This window comes from Toxotes jaculatrix, chromosome 3 (genome assembly GCF_017976425.1).
Source record: "Toxotes jaculatrix isolate fToxJac2 chromosome 3, fToxJac2.pri, whole genome shotgun sequence".
In the NCBI taxonomy this organism is placed as follows: Eukaryota; Metazoa; Chordata; class Actinopteri; family Toxotidae; genus Toxotes; species Toxotes jaculatrix.
Window position 1 is genome coordinate 18173254 of NC_054396.1, and position 20646 is coordinate 18193899.

Genomic DNA, 20646 nt, shown 5'->3' on the forward strand with positions numbered 1-20646 from the left:
CAACTGCATATTCAACAGATCAGTCTGCAAGATACAACCACACAAAATCTTGCTTCTTGAAAGAGGAGCATACACCTCCGCTCAAGTTGAAGAGTTTACAGCATCACAAAATTCTTAATCTGTTGACATTCATGCAATGTCATCATAAGTCAGTTTAACATCCTGAAGAAGTGAAAAGTAACCTGTAGTATTTGCAGACTCAGCTGTCATTACTATGCTGAAATGTGGTTAATTTGGTGGGTAACGCTCAAAGTGAATATATAGATATGTACCAAGATGTTTATTGGTAGAGAAACTCTTTGTCTCTCTCTCTGACATCACAGAAGGTTTTAATCAGACCATTGTTTCTCTGATTCAGAGTTTGCAGGAGAGTTTGTTTCCACATAATTGTCACTAGAAACAGAACAGATTTCGCTCCTGAGACAGAAGCTTCAAGAACAAACAAAGTCATTAGTAATTGTTGTGTTGTTGTGTGTCTGTTTATATTTCAGAGTATACTGCAGTTGTATGGCAGCATATTATATCATGTAAAAGCATCTTATACATTATACATTTGTATTGTGATGTTTTATTTTCTTTATATAGAATTCTCTTTAAAGGCCATTCACGTGAACACAGACAGGTGTCTTCAACCACTCTGGCTGACCAGGCCACTTGTTAGGTTGGGTAGAGATTTGATGGAAGTAACATGGTGTCACCAGACTAGTGTGGTTAGCATGATGTTTCCTAGCTACTGTGGGTGAGCAAAGAAGAAAAATTCAAAGTGAGAAAATGTAACAGAAGACACCACAATAAAGGCAACAGAGATTAAAGGAGGTTTAATGCAAAAACACAGGTTATGTAATTATACATGAATCTCTCATATTCCCTGAGGTTGACACTGAACTCACTGAACTGAAATATGAATCAAAATGAAATTGGGTACTTCAGCTCACAGCTGTTGGGAAGAAGCTGTTTTTCAGTCTGGTGGTCCTGCTCCAGATGCTCCGCAGCCTCCTCCTTGAGGGAAGAGGGGCAAAGAGTGTGTGTGCAGGGTGGGTGCGGTCCATCGTGATGCGGGTGGCCCTCTTCCTGCATCTGGTGGTGTAAATGTCTGTGGTGGAGGGGAGGTTGTTCCCAACAATCCTCTGTGCAGCTTTCACCACCCTGAGGAGAGCCTTCCTGTCTGCAGCAGAGCAGCTGCCATGCCAAACAGTGATGCAGGATCAGAGGACGCAAGGTGTTGTTTCCCCAAGTTTAACCTATTCTTTTTTTTTTTATTTTACCTATTACCTACCTATTTTACCTGTTTCATAAAAGCTTAACATCCATGTATCATATGTAACTCCTAACCTGTTCGTGTATTAACTGGGTTTCCCATCAGATGAAACTCTGCCACAGGCAGAGACCAGACTTGCCCTGACGTTGACTTTTCAGTCTAGGTCTTAATGTATGTAATTCCCAAAGTATCCGGTAGATGGTGGTATTGAGACATCCGCTTCAAGTGTTTACCAAAAAAAAACATTAGAAGAAAAAATGTACTCACGACTACAGACAGTAAATGCGACATGTCGAAAAACAAGCTGAACGAAATGCGGCACCACTGAGCTCTACTTGATGTTGTTTAGTTGTTAAAAGAGAAACTGTCACATCAGGCTTCTACCCAGTAAGTGCAAAGCAGTCACCGTCTATCGCTGCACTTTTACTCTTTCCTTTAACGCTGTTTTCAACTTAAACAGGTTTTTAAATTTGGGGTGGGGGTCCAAATAATAACTGGATTTTCCTCTGTGAAACAAGGAACTACACTAACCGCAATCTGTTACAGCGGGTTTGTCCAGTGATCCTGCCCCAAAAACAAGCGATGCTGGTCACCGTTTTCTGCGCGCCGAGGGATCGCCCAGAAACCACCTTCGCCCTCGATGTGTCCCCCGACCTGGAGCTGAGAGACTTTGTAGCACTTTGTGAACTGGAATCAGGAATCCCAGCTGGGGAAATTCAGGTTAGTCCCAAAAGCTCGCTGTAGCCACAGAGCTAACGTGGCTAAGGGCTAGCTAGCCGACTTGCTAGCATGAATCGGACTTTTGCTGTTTTGACGAATGCGGTGTTGCGAAACTTGAGTTATCAACAACAGACGAAACTACCTACTTCTCTCCCCAACGATTAATAACCGTCACAAAGTGTCGACTTTGTCTGTGATTAGCGTTAACCCAACCTACAGTCAACCTAATAACAAGCTAGCAGTTGTGTAGTAGTTAACGCGTGGACAGCTGTGCTTTACTTTCATGAAGTTAACACAGTTAACAAAGTTTGTTATGGCTTTATCCACATTTTGTATGGCGGCGTCAAAGGTGACGGTAGTTAGCAGGTTTCTAACGCTACTCAAGAGATGGAAGAAATTAAAGATTGTTTTTCTGTCCCTACTGGATTGTATGTAATAATCATATGTTGGTTTATTTATCTTTGCTCAGCTTTGTTGTCCTTGTGTTTGCTGAATGTCCATGTTTATCTCCTTGGACATTGTTTTGGTACTTTGTACTGGATGTAAATACATTGAGATCCACTAGAAACTGGAGTTAAATTTCTCATACACACAGACATATTTGACCGGTGAAGCTGATTCTAATTCTGTAAACACATAAGTTTTACCCCTAACAAATGTCCCTTACAGTCTGGACAGTGTTGGGGTATGTGTTGTATGAATGGCATAAGTGAAATATTGAAGCATCACAATAAGGTAAACACATTTAGTGTGGCCATGCACAAGCAGCCAACTGCCCAGGGGCCCCAAAAGCCCCAGGTTCACTCCATATGATGTTCATCTACATAATTTGATTTAAGTATTAACAGGTTCTCTATCCTCCATTTTTTGGCCACTGTCCGGTATAGGACCTTAAAGTGTTTCTTTTTTAACTGTTTTTTTAAATTGTTTTATTTAATTGCTTTTGTTCTTTTCTTGTTGTCTGTGAGTTTTGGATTGTTGGTCGAAAAGAAATTTGGTTGAGCAATTTGATGATGTTACTTAACCATGACTATGACAGAGATCTTACTTTATTTTCAGATGTCCTATAGACCAAATGATTAACTGAGAAAACAGTCAGCAGACTAGTCGATGATGAATATCATCATTTGCTGCAGCTGCATTGCTATGGCCTTTGAAAACAGACTTTCAGAATACTTCAGCTCCTTTTCATCCTTAATACAATTTGATATGTTATGAAATTTGGCTGTGGGCACGCTGGAAACTGAAAGCGAGAATAACAAGGCAAGAGTCAGTTAGTAATTTAACCTTGAAGATCTGGGTTCCAGGTACAGGAACCTGTCCAGGACAATTGGATTGCCTAGCCATTGAAAGTTATGTTTAATTTAAGTAAATGCTCTGTATTTTTCTGTGTCCAGATCACATATGTAGAACAACCCCTAAAAGACCTTACTCGTGCCTTGGGGACCTATGGTGTCAAGGATGGAGATGTGGTGGTTCTCAGGCAAGCTGACAGAAGACCACCACCAACTCAGCCAGCCTTCCCAGGTAATGCACATGCTTCTTAAAATTACATGAAAACCACCAAAGTGGCAATAGAAGAACAGAAGGAGGAGCTTCTGCTGGTATTCAAAATTGTTGTCTCACACGTCTAACCTGTTAGTGCTATTAGTTCTAGTTAGCAAGGCAGGTTTTCTCATCATGGGAGGGGTTGGTTGTAAGATACGATAAGATAAACCTTTATTAGTCCCACAATGGGGAAAGGCAGGGTCTAACTTTCTTCATTCTTTCATTATGAAATCAAGACATCGAAAGAATGAGGAAAGTTAGATCAGTTTACAGGAAGAGGAATATAGATGATATTGAAAAAGACTGATGCATTATCTATTTAGTACTCTTTATGCTCTCTGTCCCACAGGTCTGCCCCAAATCGACTTCCGTTCCATCACAGTCCCTGGCACTTCTTCTTCAACCAGTCAGCGTGGTGCCATAAGGCCACCGCAACAGGCTCCGCAGCAGCAGCGTGTCCCACAGCCTCCCACGCCAATGGCCTTTCGGGGCTCCTCTCCTCAGGGGCTGGACGACCCTGCCTTACTCCAGCAGATGCTATTATCCAATCCACATGAGCTCTCACTCCTGAAGGAGCGAAACCCGCCACTGGCTGAGGCCCTTCTAAGCGGAGACTTAGGTAAACAAAAACAAAAAAAAACAGCCATCACATGCCATGATTTGTTTTTCTGGTCTTTTACTTTCAATAAGAAATGACTCAGTCGTGTTAGTGTAACTGTTTCCGCAGAACGTTTCACCAAAGTGCTGTTGGAGCAACAACAGGATCGAGCCCGGAGAGAACAAGAGAGGATTAGACTTTTGACTGCTGATCCTTTTGATTTGGAAGCCCAAGCAAAAATTGAGGAGGACATCAGGTATGGTGTAGAGACTGTAGAGTTTGTTAACCGCTTGTGAATATTCATAACACAACACACAATACCCTGTTTCACTCAATCAATCAATCAATCAATCAATTGATTGCAAGCCAATCAATTCTTGCAAGTCAGAAGTTATGGTGCAGTGGTTTTCAGTCTGATGCTATCTGTGATTTTCATGAATTTGAATATGCTTTGTAAATAAATCAGAATGTAAGAAAGGAAAGCAACTTGTTCGCTACATGCAGGCAGCATGTTTTCGTTCATGTTTAAAAGGTCAAGTGTCTTATTCCTGGATTTGTGCATATTCCAGGCAGCACAATGTGGAAGAAAACATGACCATTGCCATGGAGGAGGCCCCAGAAAGCTTTGGACAGGTGGTTATGCTCTACATTAACTGCAAAGTCAATGGCCACCCTGTGAAAGCTTTTGTTGACTCAGGTAATGAACATTAAATCCCGATCTGATATATACCTACAATTTCTTTTTGGGCCGAGAACCAGAATGCTTCTAAAATGTTGGTGTTCTACACAGTGGTTTAATTTCTGTGGCTCAACAGATATTAGTTTAGTATCAGTGTCAGCAGTTATATAACCCTCAGTGTAGTCTTCTGTATCAGCCTCGGTGGCAGTTGGATGTGAGTCATTTGTCTGTTTTGAACTGTATGTCTGATAGTATCAGATGATATAGAAGATTTCTTCTCTGCCACTATTCCAAAAACTGGAAGTGATGTTAGTTTAGGCTTCTGTGTTTACTTTTTGCATGTACTCATTAACATTACAAACATTTCATTTCTGATATTTGGCTATATATAAGGGTAGAGCAAAAGTGCATCCCAGGGCGTGTTTCTTCCATGCAATCAACCATGATTAGAGCCAGTGAGTCTGATATAACCTGGATAGTTTCCCTACAACAGTAATGGCATGAAAATGGGTGTTGTTAACTTTGTGGTCGGTTTGAGTTCACACAGACTAAATAAGAACATGAATCAGCTAAGATCTGGAAAACTAACCTCATTCCAGAGGACAGACATCTTATATACCTATTGTACTGGGATGCACACAGTATTGTATTCTCATCTTCACTGCACAGGCGGTTTTTGATTTTTAGTTACGATGAAATGTTTCATAGAGCCTGACATGCCTTATTTTTAGGAGCTCAGATGACCATCATGAGCCAAGCGTGTGCCGAGCGCTGCAACATCATGCGGCTGGTGGACCGACGCTGGGCCGGGATCGCCAAGGGAGTGGGCACCCAGAAGATCATTGGCAGAGTTCATTTGGGTTGGTGGCAATTTTTTTTCATGTAACAAAAGCAAGTCCACCCTAGCCCAGAAAAAAAACCTTTACTTTTTTTTTTTTGCTGATACAGTTGAGTTTAGCACAGTCGTTAGGGTTTGAAATATACACTTCCAAATGATAATTGAACTTTTAGGATTTTGTGCAATTTGTGGTTATGAAATGGCGTGGTAAGAAATGTTTTCAATGTTGGTTTAGCAAAGTATTAAACCCACTGGAGAAGATGAACTCTTCTAACTCACTGCCAATATCCACAAACTAGCTAAGTTAGGCTAAGCTTATCGTTCAGTGCACTTTCTAAACTGCATGCAGAGACATAAAATGTTGTCAGAGAATTTTTCCAAACTTGTGCTGTTCCTTCATCTGCATCCATATTCAAGCCTCTATGTGACATTTCAATGTAGCTGAAATTGTGTTGTTTGCGTTCATCTAGCTCAGGTCCAAATAGAGGGGGACTTCCTTCCTTGTTCGTTCTCCATTTTGGAGGACCAACCAATGGACATGCTGCTTGGCCTGGATATGCTGAAGAGACACCAGGTGTGAGCCCCTTTTATCTGATCACAATGTGAAGTACAGTATTGGATTGGAAAGAGTTACATAATACAGGGCTTTACATTTTTTTTGTTGAGCCCAGGAAAGTAGAAAAATGATAAAGGTTCATTATTTGTTTACCTATTTCTTTTTCTTCTTTTTTTAGTGTTCGATTGACCTGAAGAAGAGCGTGCTTCTAATAGGCACTACGGGCACTGAAACCCGTTTCCTGTCTGAGGCGGAGCTGCCAGAGTGTGCCCGATTGGCATATGGCGCAGAGGGACGTGAAGACACCCGTCCAGATGAGCTAGCTGACAGAGAACTGGCAGAGGCACTTCAGAGGTCCATACAAGAAAGTGGTAAGAAACTGCCTCTTACTTCTGCACTTCAGCCTCTTTTTTTCCATTGAGCTTTTTCCGGCTCAGTTAGAACTACATTTGCATGTGCCACTTAAAGCTTCTTACTCTCAGCCCCATTTATGCAGTCATCTGAATTTTCAGTCACATGATCATTTCATGTCATCACCACAGCAAAGTAAACGTGCTTTAGAATAAGATGAGGTCAGGAAATTGAAAGCTTTCTGGCAAATTTAGGTATATGTACAAAAAGAAGAAAAATTAGATTTTGGCTGAAATCAAGCTTTTTAGGCTTAAAGGGAAACATTCATGATTTGAAACTGTATTTCTATATCATAATTACTGAGAAGACACCTCATTAGCAGCTTTTATCTGCATATGACAGTTAATTCGGGCCAGACACAATTGGCAGGCACACCACAGAGCAGTTTTATGTATGTTTTGTAAAACCGTGCAGAGGATCTGTTTGAAAGTGTTGAACAATTCACTGCTCAAAATTCCATGAAGGTGAAGCTCTTCAGCCCATATCACCTGGTTTTTAGCTGCCATTGGTGGGTGGCATTTTGGAGAAAAGACTTAACTGAAAGGAGTCCTCAGTGCTAGTCAGCAGTGCCAAGCATCTCTCATTGTCAAGATTTCAGTATAGACTGTTAAATTTAGTCAGATTCTGTGTTGGACAACAGTGCAGATGGATCTCTGAAGGAGTGTGAGAACAGCAGCTTGAAGCCACCTACAAAGACAAACAGAGAGGAACATCTAGTGCTAACAAAACGTAGGTGGTTATTTGTACGAGATAGTATATTACAGACTATGAAATTAAAAAACTAAATCAGTAAGATATTGCTGCAGCAGTGCAAAAATGCAATGTATTTGTCAAAGGAATACAGAAATCATTGATTTCTGTACTTTATAATGTCTTAACATTTTTTAAACACATAAAAAAAATCCATAATTGTAAGATCTGAATATTGGTATTGTGATTAAAACATGTAAAAATTTCTTCAAAAGCTATTGAAGAAATGCTGCTGGTGATTAACAGACCTGCATTTAAATGACTTTGCCAGAAAACTGCTTGGGTCCAAGTTTACTTTCAAACACAGTGTGCCTTTCACGTGTTTGCCTGACTAAAAATACCTGCAGAGCGTTGACACACTAATCATCATCATCACTAAGCGACCGCCTGGTTAGCTCAGTTGGTAGCACGAGACTCAGTCTCTCGGGGTCTTGGGTTTGAGCCCCATTTATCTATAAATGGTTTCCTAATTGTTTTTTTTTTTTTTTCAAGATAACGTTCCATGGGATGATATGTAACAATATTAAGATTTAAAATTACATACTCTGTGATTGAGGAATTTACCGGTATCTATATTTCCCGCTCCAACTTGGGCATCAAAGTCAGAGAGCTGACTGGAAGTAGAAAGTGCCGTTTTGTTTTTTTTTTTTCCATCAGTATGGGGTGTGGTGAATTGTGCTTCTAGAAATACAAGTAGCACTCAGAATGGTCAGAATATAATCATGTAAGTGTCTCCCTTTAATGCTTTTCAAGGCTTACATTAGCATTTGTGCAACTGCCATTGATACACTTAGTCTTTGTAATTGCTTCCATTGGCCAGACATGTCCGATAATGGCTGCTGATTGCAAATGGCATTCAAACAAAAAGCAGCAGCAGCAGTAGGTTTGTGATGCCATGCTGTGGCATCAATCAGCTGACAGTTCAAACAGTTTTGGTCTTGATTATCTTGGGATTAACTTAATTTGATCAGACATCCTTCTGACGTGGCCTCATTTGAACATTCTTAGGCTTAGTGACAGGTTATGTGATTACGCTGTGACCTCTCTGTCAGGACTTAGGCTTAAGTTGTTTTTTGATGACACTTTTCACATCTGTGTGTGTGAAAAGGCTGATAGGTTGGTGCATGCCCTGTGTGTGACTGCTAACTTTCTCCGTCCCTTTGCATGATGTGTGTGGTGTGTGCCCTAACCCCTGAGCAGGACAGCACTGATGCATTTGGAGACAGCTGGAGAGGGCCCTACCAACCAGGTACTGCAAAATTCACAAGTCCATTGCCAGTGCTAAGTCCATTGCTATTTATTTCTTTTATTTTGCTGTTATTTTGCTGCTGGATTGGTTAATTGATGTTGTACTTCATGTGTTTATTCTGATACATATAACTGTTAAAGAGGAAAGAGTAGAACAGTTAACAAGCCAAGAATGGTCAAGTATTTACAGGAATTTCAGTAAGGACATTTTTGTTTTGGGTTGTTTCCTAAGCTGTCATGAAAATGCATGTTATTCGAAGTAGCGCTCCCAGACGAGATTCAACAAATTCCAGCTGTTTAATTCCCTGTTATATTTTCTCTTACAATAGACACTGCAGATGGACAAACTACCTCACCGCAGCCCCCACCATTTTCATTACCCAGAAACTTAGACCAAATGTCCTCATCCACCTCCCCTTCCCAAAGCCCTTCCTCTGGCCAGCCCCAGACCCTGGACCGCTCTCAGTCTGCCCCGGCCGCCATGGAGCAGGCCTCAGCATCAGGGCAGTGCCAGGACCAGCTTGGCTTTCAGGAGCTTCTTCGGCCTTCATCCCCAGCAGAGGCTGCTGGTTCTACAACTCATCAGGTCCACCCTCACCCTCTGTCTGTCCATAGCTACTCTGAAGTGCCCCGTGTACCCAGTCCCTCAACAGATGTCTTCCCTACACATACCCCTCCTGCAGACATGACTACGCTATCCCAGTATCCAGAGGATGAGGTACTTTCTACAGCCACAGAGGGCGATGCTGAACCATTTGAGGTAGTGAACAGCTCCATGCTCCCCCATCCAGAGGAACTTCCCCCCGTTCAACCCATGGAGCAGGAGATGACTGAGTCTGACACAGCTGATATCACTGAAGCCTGTCTGAGTGCTCCTAGCCAGCCTGACTCAGTTGAAATTGAGTCCCCCACTGCCTCCCACTGCGTGGTGACCTCTGAGAGGGACCAGCCTGAAGGAGAACGCTGCTCCAGCTCCGACAGCATCCCCTCGCTGGCTGCCGCTCTGATGGAGCTCCATGAGCTGCTGGTATCCAACAACCGCACTCAGTCCCAAAACCGCAGCACCTCCTGCTCCCCCTCACATCCATTCAGACAGGACACAGATGAAGTGGCCCCTGAGCCACGCACCCCAACTCCCGAAAACACCCAGCCTACCCCTTCTACTGCCATCACAGCTGGTGCAGAACCAAGCGATGCCAAAGCCAACCATGCTGCTGCTGTGTCTGATGAGGGACCATCTAAGTGTCTTGTGCCTGACCTCTCTGGCCAGGATGAGCATCTTGGCACAGATACAGCAGAGACTGTGGAGGAACAAGGGCCACTGCAGCATCCAGATGGCTCCAGGGAGAGGATGGCAGACATATGTGGGATAGATGAAGCCAGTAACATCAGCATTTCTCAGCCTGAGCCAGAGGTTCCTCCTGATCCTGCAGGGGATTTGGAGTTCAGGGAACCTCCTGAGGGGCAGCAGGGGAGGGGGGTTGCAGATGGACAAGCTTCTGGCACCAACACCCCAGACACTCTTGGCCTCCAGACTGAGCAGACTTTTCTCAGCCCTTTGTCAATGGCAGTGGGCTCACCAGAGGAAGTCTCCAACACCTCGTCCTCCTCTGTCCCCTCTCTTGCTCAAGCTCCCGAGCCTACATCTGCAGCCCCTCTTCTCCCTTCTCCACATCCCTTTATAGAACAATTTCCAGCTGAGCACATCCAGAGAATCCAAGCAGCAGGCTTTTCTGCTCGGGAGGCAGCAGAGGCACTGGAACAAGCCCATGGGGTTGTTGAGCTAGCTCTGCTGGCATTACTAGCCCGCAGTATCACTGTGCCCACCTAGACTCATAACCACTCATGCGAGTCCCCGGCCTCCCAACTCAGCATCTGTCTTATTTATACCTTGTTACTGATCCAGATGTCTCAGTCCCTTTTTAACAGGGAGCACGTATAAACACAGGGAAATGCTGTCTCTTGGTTTGTCGTACAGAGTATCCAAGAACAAACAGGACAACTGGTAATACTTTTCTGGATATAACAGATATGTGAGGTGTGTTTGCATGCAGATGTTTTGGGTGCCCACCCATTTCATTGGTTTTTAGAGATTTGGTATGATAGATTGATTTTCTTCTTGTTTTGTTGTCCAACATTGGCATATTATTAAATGCCCAATGAACGACTGGTTCTTGAACCGTTAAACATTGTTATACTTTCTCCTTTGATATGTCATGAAATTATTGTTATGTAAGAGTTTAATTTGTGAAGCGTCTAAAATAATCTCAGAATGGAGCAGCATTACTACTCCACATGCCAGAATAATTCTGTCTGGTGAGCTTTAGTTAATTCAGCACAAATGTGGATATTGGAAGCAATTTGCTCATAAAAAAAAAAAAGAAGAAGTATCATGTTCAATTTACAAATCAGAACCCAGTGAAGGAGAAGCTACATTGTGGGAACTGCTGGAGTTTAGAAGGATTGATCGTTTCTGATCGAGTTTACAAATCACTTTTACAAATAAGTTGAAGCCCCTAAATTCACAGCCATTATTACACTGAAATATCAAGTGAGCCACAAGTGTGTTTGTTGAAGTATGATCATAGATGGCATTTTTGGAATTCAGTATGTTTTTACAGAAGGTATCTTGTACTGTATGTATCATTCTCCACCATTTGAACGCTTTGCCATGTGTAGATTACAAAACTGTTTGTAGCTCCTGTTCAGAAAGCCCATTTTGTGTCAAATCATCTTAGTGTGTGTGTGTGTGTGTGTTCATACCTTAAAAGAAACATCCATTTTCATTTTGTAATCTGTTAGAATATGGCCATTCGCAGCTGTCAAATGTTTTGTCAGTGCATCATATATCAAGGATTTTAATGGCTTTATTTGAGTCATATACCAACAACGTTCAGGCAGATTGAATTATTTACTTTTATCTTGTATGAAATTTTAAATTGAAAATAAAATGGAACTAGTATTTGTACACCATGTGATCATAAGTCATTCTTCAAACAAAGACACCAAACATTTGAAGCTTGGTTTGTGTGAGTCAGTGTGGGGTGAAAAAAAAAAAAAAAAAATCACACCTGATTCTAGTTTTTGTGATTGCTGCTTAAGGCTCAGACTGCTCTAAACTGAGACTATTTAATCTGAGTGATAGTGTTGTAGAGGTAGGGTGTTGCTGTGGATAAACATTTTCACAGCTGCACTTTGGGCAGAGTTTTAAAATAAAAAGTCTGGTTTCAGTTTCAGGCTAAAGCATTATGGCTCAGTATGATTGCAGAGAAGAGAACAGCTACTCTTTGAGCGGTGATGCCATCCCTCATCTACACTCCTACTTTGGAAATGGTCATCTAGTAAATAATTTGATGTCACAAATGCCAACCATGACGACAAGTGAGTTTCCTACTCTGGAGAGCAACAGTGCACAGGATAGCGGGGGCCTTGATGAGAGCAGTCACTCCATCAACCAGCCTGAGGATGGCAGGTAAGAACCACTTTGTACACTGAAAACTTCAGTAATCTATTTATATATTGTGAGATTATGGCAGCAAAATATATTTGTTCTCTTTTAGGTCTCCCATAGACATATCTTCTGCCATCAGGTCGGTGGCATTAAAGAGCACATGGGATTTGAGAAGCATGCATTCAATTCCCAAGTTGTTCTCAGTCCCTAGACTTGAAGAAGACAACTCACCTTCGTCCTCTTTAAATGATCAAAATAAAAGTTCTGATGGGTAAGAGAGACTTATACTATATAACCTTTATAATCTGTATGCAGTTAACTAAATGTGGTTTGCTTATTCGACCCAGGGAGGTGGATTCAGTTGAGGAGGAAGTGCCGAGTGTGTCATTCCAGTCAAAGTACATCCACATTTGTAAGTTTGCCCTCCTCCTCAAGGCCTCTTGCCAGTCATTCTATGATTTATAGTAATGTAAAGTATCTATCATTCTCACTTTGTTCTGCAGTTCCACTGTATCAGGACTACTGTCTTCAGGCAGTGAAAGATGATCTGCAAAGACTCAGCAGGAGTTTTGTGTCTGAACTGATAACACCCCAGTATCTGCGGGGCCTGCAGTCCCGTCTTATCTCTCATTGCCATTCTGAGACCACATCCCATCAGTTACACCCTCCAGAAGAGACTCCATCTCCATCTTCATCTTCATCTCCACCTCACCCTATTAGGGTGATTCCATGTACCCTTTGGCAAGATATAGATGAGGTGAAAGCGTCTGGCCTGCTCAACAGCTTGACCACCAGAGAGATTCGCCTTCAGGAGGTGGGAAAAGCTCGGTTTCATTCATGACATGAATCTTAATTAATTTACTAACAATATTCATTGGTCTGAAAAATGGAGGCACAACTTTGCAGTTTACAGTAGTGTGATTAAACCTGTAGCCTAAAGTTTGGCCACAGGGTGGAACCAGAGAAACGAACATTTTACCTAAATCAGTGAAGTTCATGCTCTCAAACTCTAAGACAGTTTCAGGCTCTGTCTTACCTGGCCCAACCTACCTTTGTGAGCCTTATATTGATATGTATGTTGTTATTAAGGTGACTCTATGTACTCTTTGAATTTGGCTATGTATCACCAACCTTATCATTTAACTCTTGCAATTTTTTTTTTTTAACTCCCTCTCACTTTGTTCATTTGAAGGCAATGTTTGAGCTGATCGGTTCCGAGGCGTCTTACTTGAGGAGCCTCGGAGTTGCTGTCAATCATTTCCATGCATCAAAGGCACTGAAGCAGACCCTGTCTCAAATGGAGCATCACATTTTGTTTTCCAACATTCGCCATGTCATGGCAGCCAGTGAAAAGTGAGAGTTCCACATACAGTACTTCTTCTATCTTTGAACTACTTGTGTTGAAGTTAATGCTGAGCTGCTGTCCTGCCGCTTCTAGGTTTCTCATGGATCTGGAAATGCGACTGGGAGAGAGTTTGTTAATATCTCAGGTTGGAGACATCGTGCTCTGGCACTGCCCAGAGTTTCACACTCTTTATGTGCCATATGTGACTAACATGATGTACCAGGAGGCTCTTGTCAACCAGCTGCTGTAAGTGTCTGTTCTGTACTTGATCCCACTAGTGGTACTCAACACCTCTGACTTCTCATAAGCCATATTCAGTTGAATATCTTCTTTTTCAAGGCAGCAGAACAAAGACTTTGTGTATTCACTCAAGAAGCTTGAGAGTGACCCAGTGTGTCAAAGACAAAGCCTCAAGTCGTTCCTTGTCCTCCCCTTCCAGAGAATTACTCGTGTTAAACTTCTGCTGGAGGTAGGCACCTGATCAAAGATTTAAAAAAAAAAAAAAGAAATTCAGCTGGTACACAATGTGTCATAAGTCAAAGATTGCTTTTATGTTTTTTCTTTTTAATTTCAGAACATCTTGAAACTGACTGACCCAGACTCTGTGTCAATTTCAAACCTTGAAAAAGCAATAGAAGCCATTCATGAGGTAATGCTGTTTTCTTTGTGTGTGTTAAGATCAGTACATTCATCTAAGGGAGAAGAGAACAGAGGAATGAGTAATGTGGCTTTGTTTTTGGGTTTGTTTTTTTTTGTTTTTTTTTTTTTAAAGCTGTGCAAACATGATTGGCCTCTTAAATGGCTTATCTCTAAAAATTAAAATTGATACTGATATTTTGCTCCAGTAAGATATATTGTACATTTACTCAAGTACTTTTCTTAAGTACAGTATTGAGGTACTTGAACTTCACTTGAGTATTTCCATTTTCTTCCAATTTCACAATCCTGCTCTATTACAGTTCATTTATTTGATCATTTCAGTTGCTGGTTAGTTTGCAGGTTCTGATTAATAATTTGAAATAGAACCGAATTATTTTATTAGAAGTTAAGATAACAGACTGTAAAGCAGACAAAGATCCCTGGGGGGAACACATTAATGTATCAATAATTTAAGTATGTTTTGATGCTAATACTTTTGTACTTAAATAAAATTTTGAATGCACAGCTCTCACTGGTAACAGTATTTCTACACTGTGGTATTACTCTCACCAGATCGTGGTGGAGTGTGACAAAGGGGTTCGGAAAATGAAACAAATTGAGGAGCTGGTGTGCCTGGAAATGCTGCTGGATTTTGGCAAAGTTAAGGTGACAAATTTTTCTTTTTTTTATTTTCCACAGTATGATTTATAATACGGAGACTTTAAAATAGACTTGATTCTGTTCTGTAACCTGCAGAGGGCAGCAAATGCTTAACAGATTGCCTTTTCCTCCATGCAGTCAGTTCCTCTGGTCGTTAGCGGGCGTTATCTGGTGCATCAGGGTCCGATGAGACAGCTGACTGTGGAGGGCACTTACAACTCCAGAACATCATTCATCAGTGTCTACCTCCACCTCTTCAATGATCTTCTGATGATCTCCTTGAAAAAGTATTTGACAAACACTCATTACTGCAAATAAGGCAATTAGTGACCATTACCTTTCATTTTTAACACATAGTAATCAAAAAGGAAATTGCTCAATTCTGCTGCCTGACCAGCTGCAGGACAAAATATTTTAATGTTATAACCATAGGAAACCAAAGATCCCATCAAATACTTTATTCAAGTAAAGTAATTCTGATACTTTCAGTCCTATTAGCATCCTGTTGTTGAACTAGTCTGTTTCTTCTATTTTTTTTGCATCATGTTCAGGGATCAGCAGTTCATAGTTATGGATCACACTGAATTCCCGACATATGTACGCACTGAGCACCTGAAGACTGAAGTCCTGGGTTTACCTCCAGACTCCTTCCTGCTACATCTCTCCCAGAGTCAAACTGGACATCCCACTGCCATGATACTTGTTACATACACAAGGTAAGAGCAAACAGCATCTCTAAGTTCTTAGTGATGACTAATAAATCTCCTTTAGCAGCCAGTCGTGCATCAGTGATTCCCGTTTTTATTTTATTTTTACTGCAGGTCAGATAAAGAGACATGGATGAAGGTGCTGTCGAGTAAACGGTGATGGGAACATGACAATTTTAATTTTATACATCAAACTTGGGTCATTTTAACTTGCACATGAAAGATATCTATTTTGCTGATTGACACTTTACTGTTGACGTGACTGCACTTAATGTTCTTAATTATACTCTACACCATTTTGACACAACACAAAGCATTCAAACGCACACTGAACTCATCACAATTATCAGACACAGCACGTTAGGGGATATGTTTTATTACTGGGAATGCATTTGTTTTTTTCTTACTTAAATACTGGCCTCTTTTAAGCATTGTGCAAATTTTTAATTAATGAAAAATAAAAGATCAAAACAGGTTCTGTCCTTTTTTTTTTTTTTTTTTTTTCTTTTTTTTTTTTTTTTTGGACTGAGTGCTAGTTCTTCCAGGTGATCAGACAAAACAATCATGTGCCTGGTCATTACGACCTCTTTTTTGGTCATAATGACCAGAAAAACAAGGCACTTACTGTTCATGTCATCCAAGAAAACCATCCTAATAGATACTTTATCCTATGATCTTTCAGAACAGACAGTAATGGCATCCCATTACTTTATCACATTAATATAACCACAATCCCAGGCAATATCTGGCCATAAATTGTGATGTTGATGCATCACCCTGGAGAGTTTATTACATTTCAGAATAAACAGCTGGAAGCTTTTTTTTTTAAATTGCATTAAAAAGAAAAGTTGAACTCAACAACAGCCTCCTCCATCTCATCCTGAAGGATCTGAGGCTCTCATCCCTGGATTAGCCTTACCTGGAGTCCAGTTCACCTCAACTATCCTTGAAATCATGTTCACTATTAAAGTAGAGTCACTGTCTCCTGCTGTGAATGGTGGCTGGCTGATCTAGCTTTAACACAGTCCTGATGCCACAGCTGCTCTGCTAGGCAGTTGAGGAGGGGGGCTACGTCACCCAGCCCATCACTGACCTCCCCGCCCATACGTAGCAGCGGTAAACTCCATGTCTCCTGGAATTCCCTCAGGTCTCTCTCTGACACATCACAGTGCATGAAGAGATCAAATCTGAACAAAGCATTAAGGACAAATGCCTGTCTGTGTATTGATAAAGCTAAAGAAATTATTTGGGAAATGATAATGCATGCTTTAGCTGCATACTCTTCTTATTTTTGATGTACTATAGGAGCAGCAGAACTCATATGCTCACATATTAAATTATTAAATTACTGAACCAAGTAGAAGTGCTGAGAGGAGTTTTAAATAAGTTTAGAGTTTAAGCCCTCAACTAAAGCTGTTTTACAAAATTAAAATACAAGTTATACAAAAAGAACACAAAAGGATACTTGGTGCCAACCACAAGTTTCACAACTCGACCCACAGGCGGCCCAGTCCACTTAGCAATTTGATTTGACAGATCATCAAAGGATGTCCTGTCAGTGAAGGAGAACAGGAAAAGGACGGCGTCCACCTGTTCCTTACAAGACTGGGAGACATAGGGAACAGTGATTTGACACAAGGTCTGGTGTGATGTAGATCACAAGTGTTTTTCATCTATAATAATGAACACAGTGAATACAATGCTCTTTTCTGTTTTGCATACATACTGGAAGCAAATGGTCAAATCTACGCAAGGCGTTCTCTCCACAGTCCCACAGCTGTAGACGGAAGAAAAGCACTCTGCCACTTTCTCTTAACTTCACTGGCCAATACACCACTGTCGTCTCAATACCTTCAATAACAGAAGATCAACAAATATTAGTTGAACCTCATTTAAAATTTTTTTTAGAAAATGTTCAGTTGAGTCACACTGATTCTGTTCCTACTTAGAAAACAATCAGTGTTTGTAACAGAACTATAGTCATTCCTTGTAATATTTATATATATTTTATTTATATTTTTAATATATTTTATATTTTTCAGTCAGGAGCATGTGGCAAAGTCAGGAATAGGTTTTGATGTGTCAGCTCTCCAACAGCAGGTTGTAGTCTTGAACTAACATGAACAAACTGATGAAGCACCACAGGTTATCAGCCTGTGGTGCTTCATCAGTACAGAGCAGTGACCTACCTGTTGTTTCATAGTGCACATTAGGAATATTAAGGCCTGCAAGACGTGCAGCAAGAGCAGTTTTCCCAACTCCACTCTTGCCAGAGATGAAGATCTTATAATGAACTGTGTCCACAGCCACATTTGGAGGCATCACTGGAGACTCCAACAAGCCTGTAATAAGTTTTAAAAGGACCAGTGGTATTCCAGTAGTCAGTTCAATCCTTGGTAGTAGATACAGTATGTCTTATTTTGTCAACCAGTAATTATTATGATCATCAAACTAGTTTACAGTTAATCTCCTGTCACCCAACCAATTAATTTAATAATGGTTTCAGCTATACTTGTATTTTGGATAGTTCAGTCTTTATAAGCTCTTCATATGTCTAGAAAATATTAATTTGTAAAGTGAAGCTGTCAGATAAATGTAGTGAATGTAATAAGTACATTTCCCACTGAAATTGTGTAAAGTAATTCAAATTTGTATTAAAGTACAGTACTTGACTAAATGTATTTACTGCATTTTATTTTATTATTTTTATTTTTTAGAAAAAAAGGTAACAGCATTGTAATTCAACTAAAAAAGATATGGTTATCTTACCAAAAATTTTGCGTTTTTTCTTGTGTAGGATCTTGCTGAAATATTCTTTGCTGTCCTTACATCGATGCCAGTCAGCTACTACGACTGATCCAGGAGGAAGAACTTCTGCCATGTTGTTGGTCAAGAAGCTAACTGAGCTAGCATCACAGAGAGGTCAGTTTTATCCGAAAAAAAGACAAACACTCGGTTCCTTGAAGCGACTGTAGACAGGTTTTGGAAGTAATGTTACTATCAAAGTATTACAACCAGTCTTATTTACTATAAAACATTTTAATCACAACAACTGTGGTCGGCGATTAGCATTTTATGTTTCAAACTGGAGCCACCTGATAAACACTTCCGTAAACTAAAACGTCCCTTGACAACCACTGCCGTCACTTCCGTCGCTGTGTTGCGTTCAGGTGCTTCAAAATGTCGTCAATTACGCTTTTATCTGACACTCGCTGACAGATATTGACTGTACGTGACCTGAAATAAATCATCCAGTCTTGAATGGAGCATTTAACAACCAACTTTATTGACCGCTCATAACAGAAGTCCGGTGCCCTCACTACACGCTTGTTCTCTTTCCATTATATCATCAGTATATGACACACACCTGTCGTTTTTAGATGGACACAAGATAAGATGATAAGAGGACCTACAGTTACCACAGACTAGCTCAATTTGTGCTTCTCAGGTTATTAGCATACATTTGGGTGACAGAGGTAATATTTTGTTTTGTTAAAGGTAATTAACCAGCAATGATTGACTCTTAATTATCTTCATATAATAATAATTATCTAATTATCAGAGAGGCGAACGCTAACATCTGTGACCCAAATGTAATGCTAATACATGAAAGGCACAAACTGAGGCTATCAGCAGATGTGGTAACTTGAGTTAATCTATTAATAAAAGTTGTGTAAATTTATTTAATCAATTACATTTTTAACAGGTTTATTTGCCATCCGCTGCTGTTTGATCTTAACTGTCACATCAAGGTAACAGCAGTGTCAGAGAAAATCACACTTTTTTAAAATAGTAAATTGCAATGTTGGCAGTAAATTACACTGTTCAAGTGAACTGGATGAGGTTTCTCATATGTCCGATAGTCCATGAATGGTGAATTGTTTGATTCATTCGCCCACCGCTAGAGGTCGCTAAACCCCTGCTTTTCCCAGGAGGATCACTGTGGATTAGTGCTGAGGTTACATCTGCGGAAGACCAACAGAACAACAAAGAAAAAAAATGTAAAAGTTTGAGAGACAATTTGATATTTTGTTATCTGAAGTGTTGAATGCAGAGAGAGAACGAGGACTAAATAAAATACCCTGTGAGCTCTGACAGTCAGGACCCCACTGCTCTCCACGGACATGGTCACAGATATGGGGTCAACATCCGATGGTAGTTTGCATCGGTGGAAAAATGTATTTGTGACTGCGCCATCATCTCCCAGCTGCATGCGGGGAAAAGACGATTATGAGAATATGAAAAAACTGAAATGACACCAGGAAAGTATAGTGTCATGTTACATTTTACAAATGGGGGATGGTGATCAAACTATGATAAAAGTCATAAATCACAAGTATGAGATAACATTTGTAAAACTTAAAAATTCCCTAAACCCCTGTTGCTACAGTTTAAACACTTTTTTTTAAAAATTAGTTTTAGTAGCATTGTAACTCAAATTTCAAGGCTTGACTCAAATTTGTATGTTTCCACAAAACAGATTTCAAACATTTATTAACCCACTTCATTCATTTAAATGCTATCTTTCATCCACCACTATCATGGAGGCTGTGGAAAAACTCCAGCTCCAGTCCCATAATCACTATACTTCTTTTTAAATTCCACAAGTGTAGCTTTGCTCAGCTGTCTAATAACTCATCCCTTCAAAAGCAACATCTGTTCTGTTTTGTAGTTGATTTATAGCTGCCATTTTCTACACCAGGCCCAACTGCATGGCTCACCTTCTCAGCATGGACCTCTATCAGGTTGTTTGAGTATGCGATGATAACATCCTCCGGAGAAAATTCACTCACATCGACTGTGAACTGGAATATGTCTCCAATGACCTGGATCTTCCCCGTAGGATATGAATGTCCTGTAACAGTCATTTATAGATTGTAAAATTTGATGACCGAACAATAATGCGTTCAAATCTGCAGATTTCAGAACCCTTACTAATTTAGATTTTTTTTTTATTTAATCATACCATCTGTGTCAACCTTTGTTCAGCTGACCTGTAAATTTGTGCTCTCTAGTGCTCTGCTGAGGTTTTGATCCTGAATCTTCAGAGAAAATACCTTGGCCTTTCTCCATATAGGTTGAGGAAGTGAACTGTCTCTTGCTGAATGAATCTACAATCCAAGGGAGGTCATTCTAATCTAGTGAATTCTTCCTTCTCTCTGATTAAAGCATCACTGTAAATGAGTCTTTTATAGGCCACTGGGAGCTCGTGGGTGCCACGGGGTGTGGGTGTGGATG

The 20646-nt window shown here is 40.6% G+C and overlaps 4 protein-coding genes across 6 annotated transcripts; 2 read left to right on the forward strand and 2 right to left on the reverse strand.

Annotated features, from left to right (window-relative positions):
* Positions 1-1556: 1556 nt before the first annotated feature.
* On the forward strand, positions 1557-11574 carry ddi2 (DNA-damage inducible protein 2). Of its 2 annotated transcripts, XM_041034145.1 has the most exons (11): positions 1557-1645; positions 1805-1978; positions 3376-3505; positions 3876-4145; positions 4254-4380; positions 4694-4821; positions 5535-5663; positions 6112-6215; positions 6376-6568; positions 8559-8607; positions 8936-9035. In XM_041034145.1, exons 2-10 carry the CDS (start codon positions 1841-1843, stop codon positions 8567-8569), a joined length of 1230 nt encoding a protein of 409 aa, XP_040890079.1. In that variant the 5' UTR covers positions 1557-1645; positions 1805-1840; the 3' UTR covers positions 8570-8607; positions 8936-9035. The 2 variants fall into 2 exon arrangements, with proteins under 2 accessions (XP_040890079.1, XP_040890078.1); XM_041034144.1 differs by lacking the exon at positions 8559-8607 and having other exon boundaries at positions 8936-11574.
* Positions 11575-11790: 216 nt separating this feature from the next.
* Positions 11791-15882, forward strand: si:ch73-15b2.5 (rho guanine nucleotide exchange factor 19). The gene is made up of 12 exons (XM_041033387.1): positions 11791-12078; positions 12167-12328; positions 12405-12469; positions 12561-12871; positions 13250-13410; positions 13496-13648; positions 13742-13871; positions 13977-14051; positions 14615-14707; positions 14840-14988; positions 15253-15417; positions 15523-15882. Exons 1-12 carry the CDS (start codon positions 11855-11857, stop codon positions 15566-15568), a joined length of 1734 nt encoding a protein of 577 aa, XP_040889321.1. The 5' UTR covers positions 11791-11854; the 3' UTR covers positions 15569-15882.
* Positions 14871-18506, reverse strand: cplane2 (ciliogenesis and planar polarity effector 2). 2 transcript variants are annotated; one of them, XM_041033389.1, is made up of 6 exons: positions 18178-18506; positions 17598-17750; positions 17135-17259; positions 16874-17013; positions 16502-16595; positions 14871-14979 (listed from the first exon to the last, which is right to left on the reverse strand). In XM_041033389.1, the coding sequence occupies exons 1-6, from the start codon at positions 18287-18289 to the stop codon at positions 14944-14946; spliced, it is 660 nt and encodes a 219-aa protein (XP_040889323.1). In that variant the 5' UTR covers positions 18290-18506; the 3' UTR covers positions 14871-14943. The 2 variants fall into 2 exon arrangements, with proteins under 2 accessions (XP_040889323.1, XP_040889322.1); XM_041033388.1 differs by lacking the exon at positions 14871-14979 and having other exon boundaries at positions 15819-16595.
* Positions 18507-19300: 794 nt separating this feature from the next.
* On the reverse strand, positions 19301-20490 carry LOC121178906 (heat shock protein beta-7-like). The gene is made up of 4 exons (XM_041033390.1): positions 20403-20490; positions 20130-20263; positions 19490-19615; positions 19301-19373 (listed from the first exon to the last, which is right to left on the reverse strand). The coding sequence occupies exons 1-4, from the start codon at positions 20479-20481 to the stop codon at positions 19368-19370; spliced, it is 345 nt and encodes a 114-aa protein (XP_040889324.1). The 5' UTR covers positions 20482-20490; the 3' UTR covers positions 19301-19367.
* Positions 20491-20646: the final 156 nt, after the last annotated feature.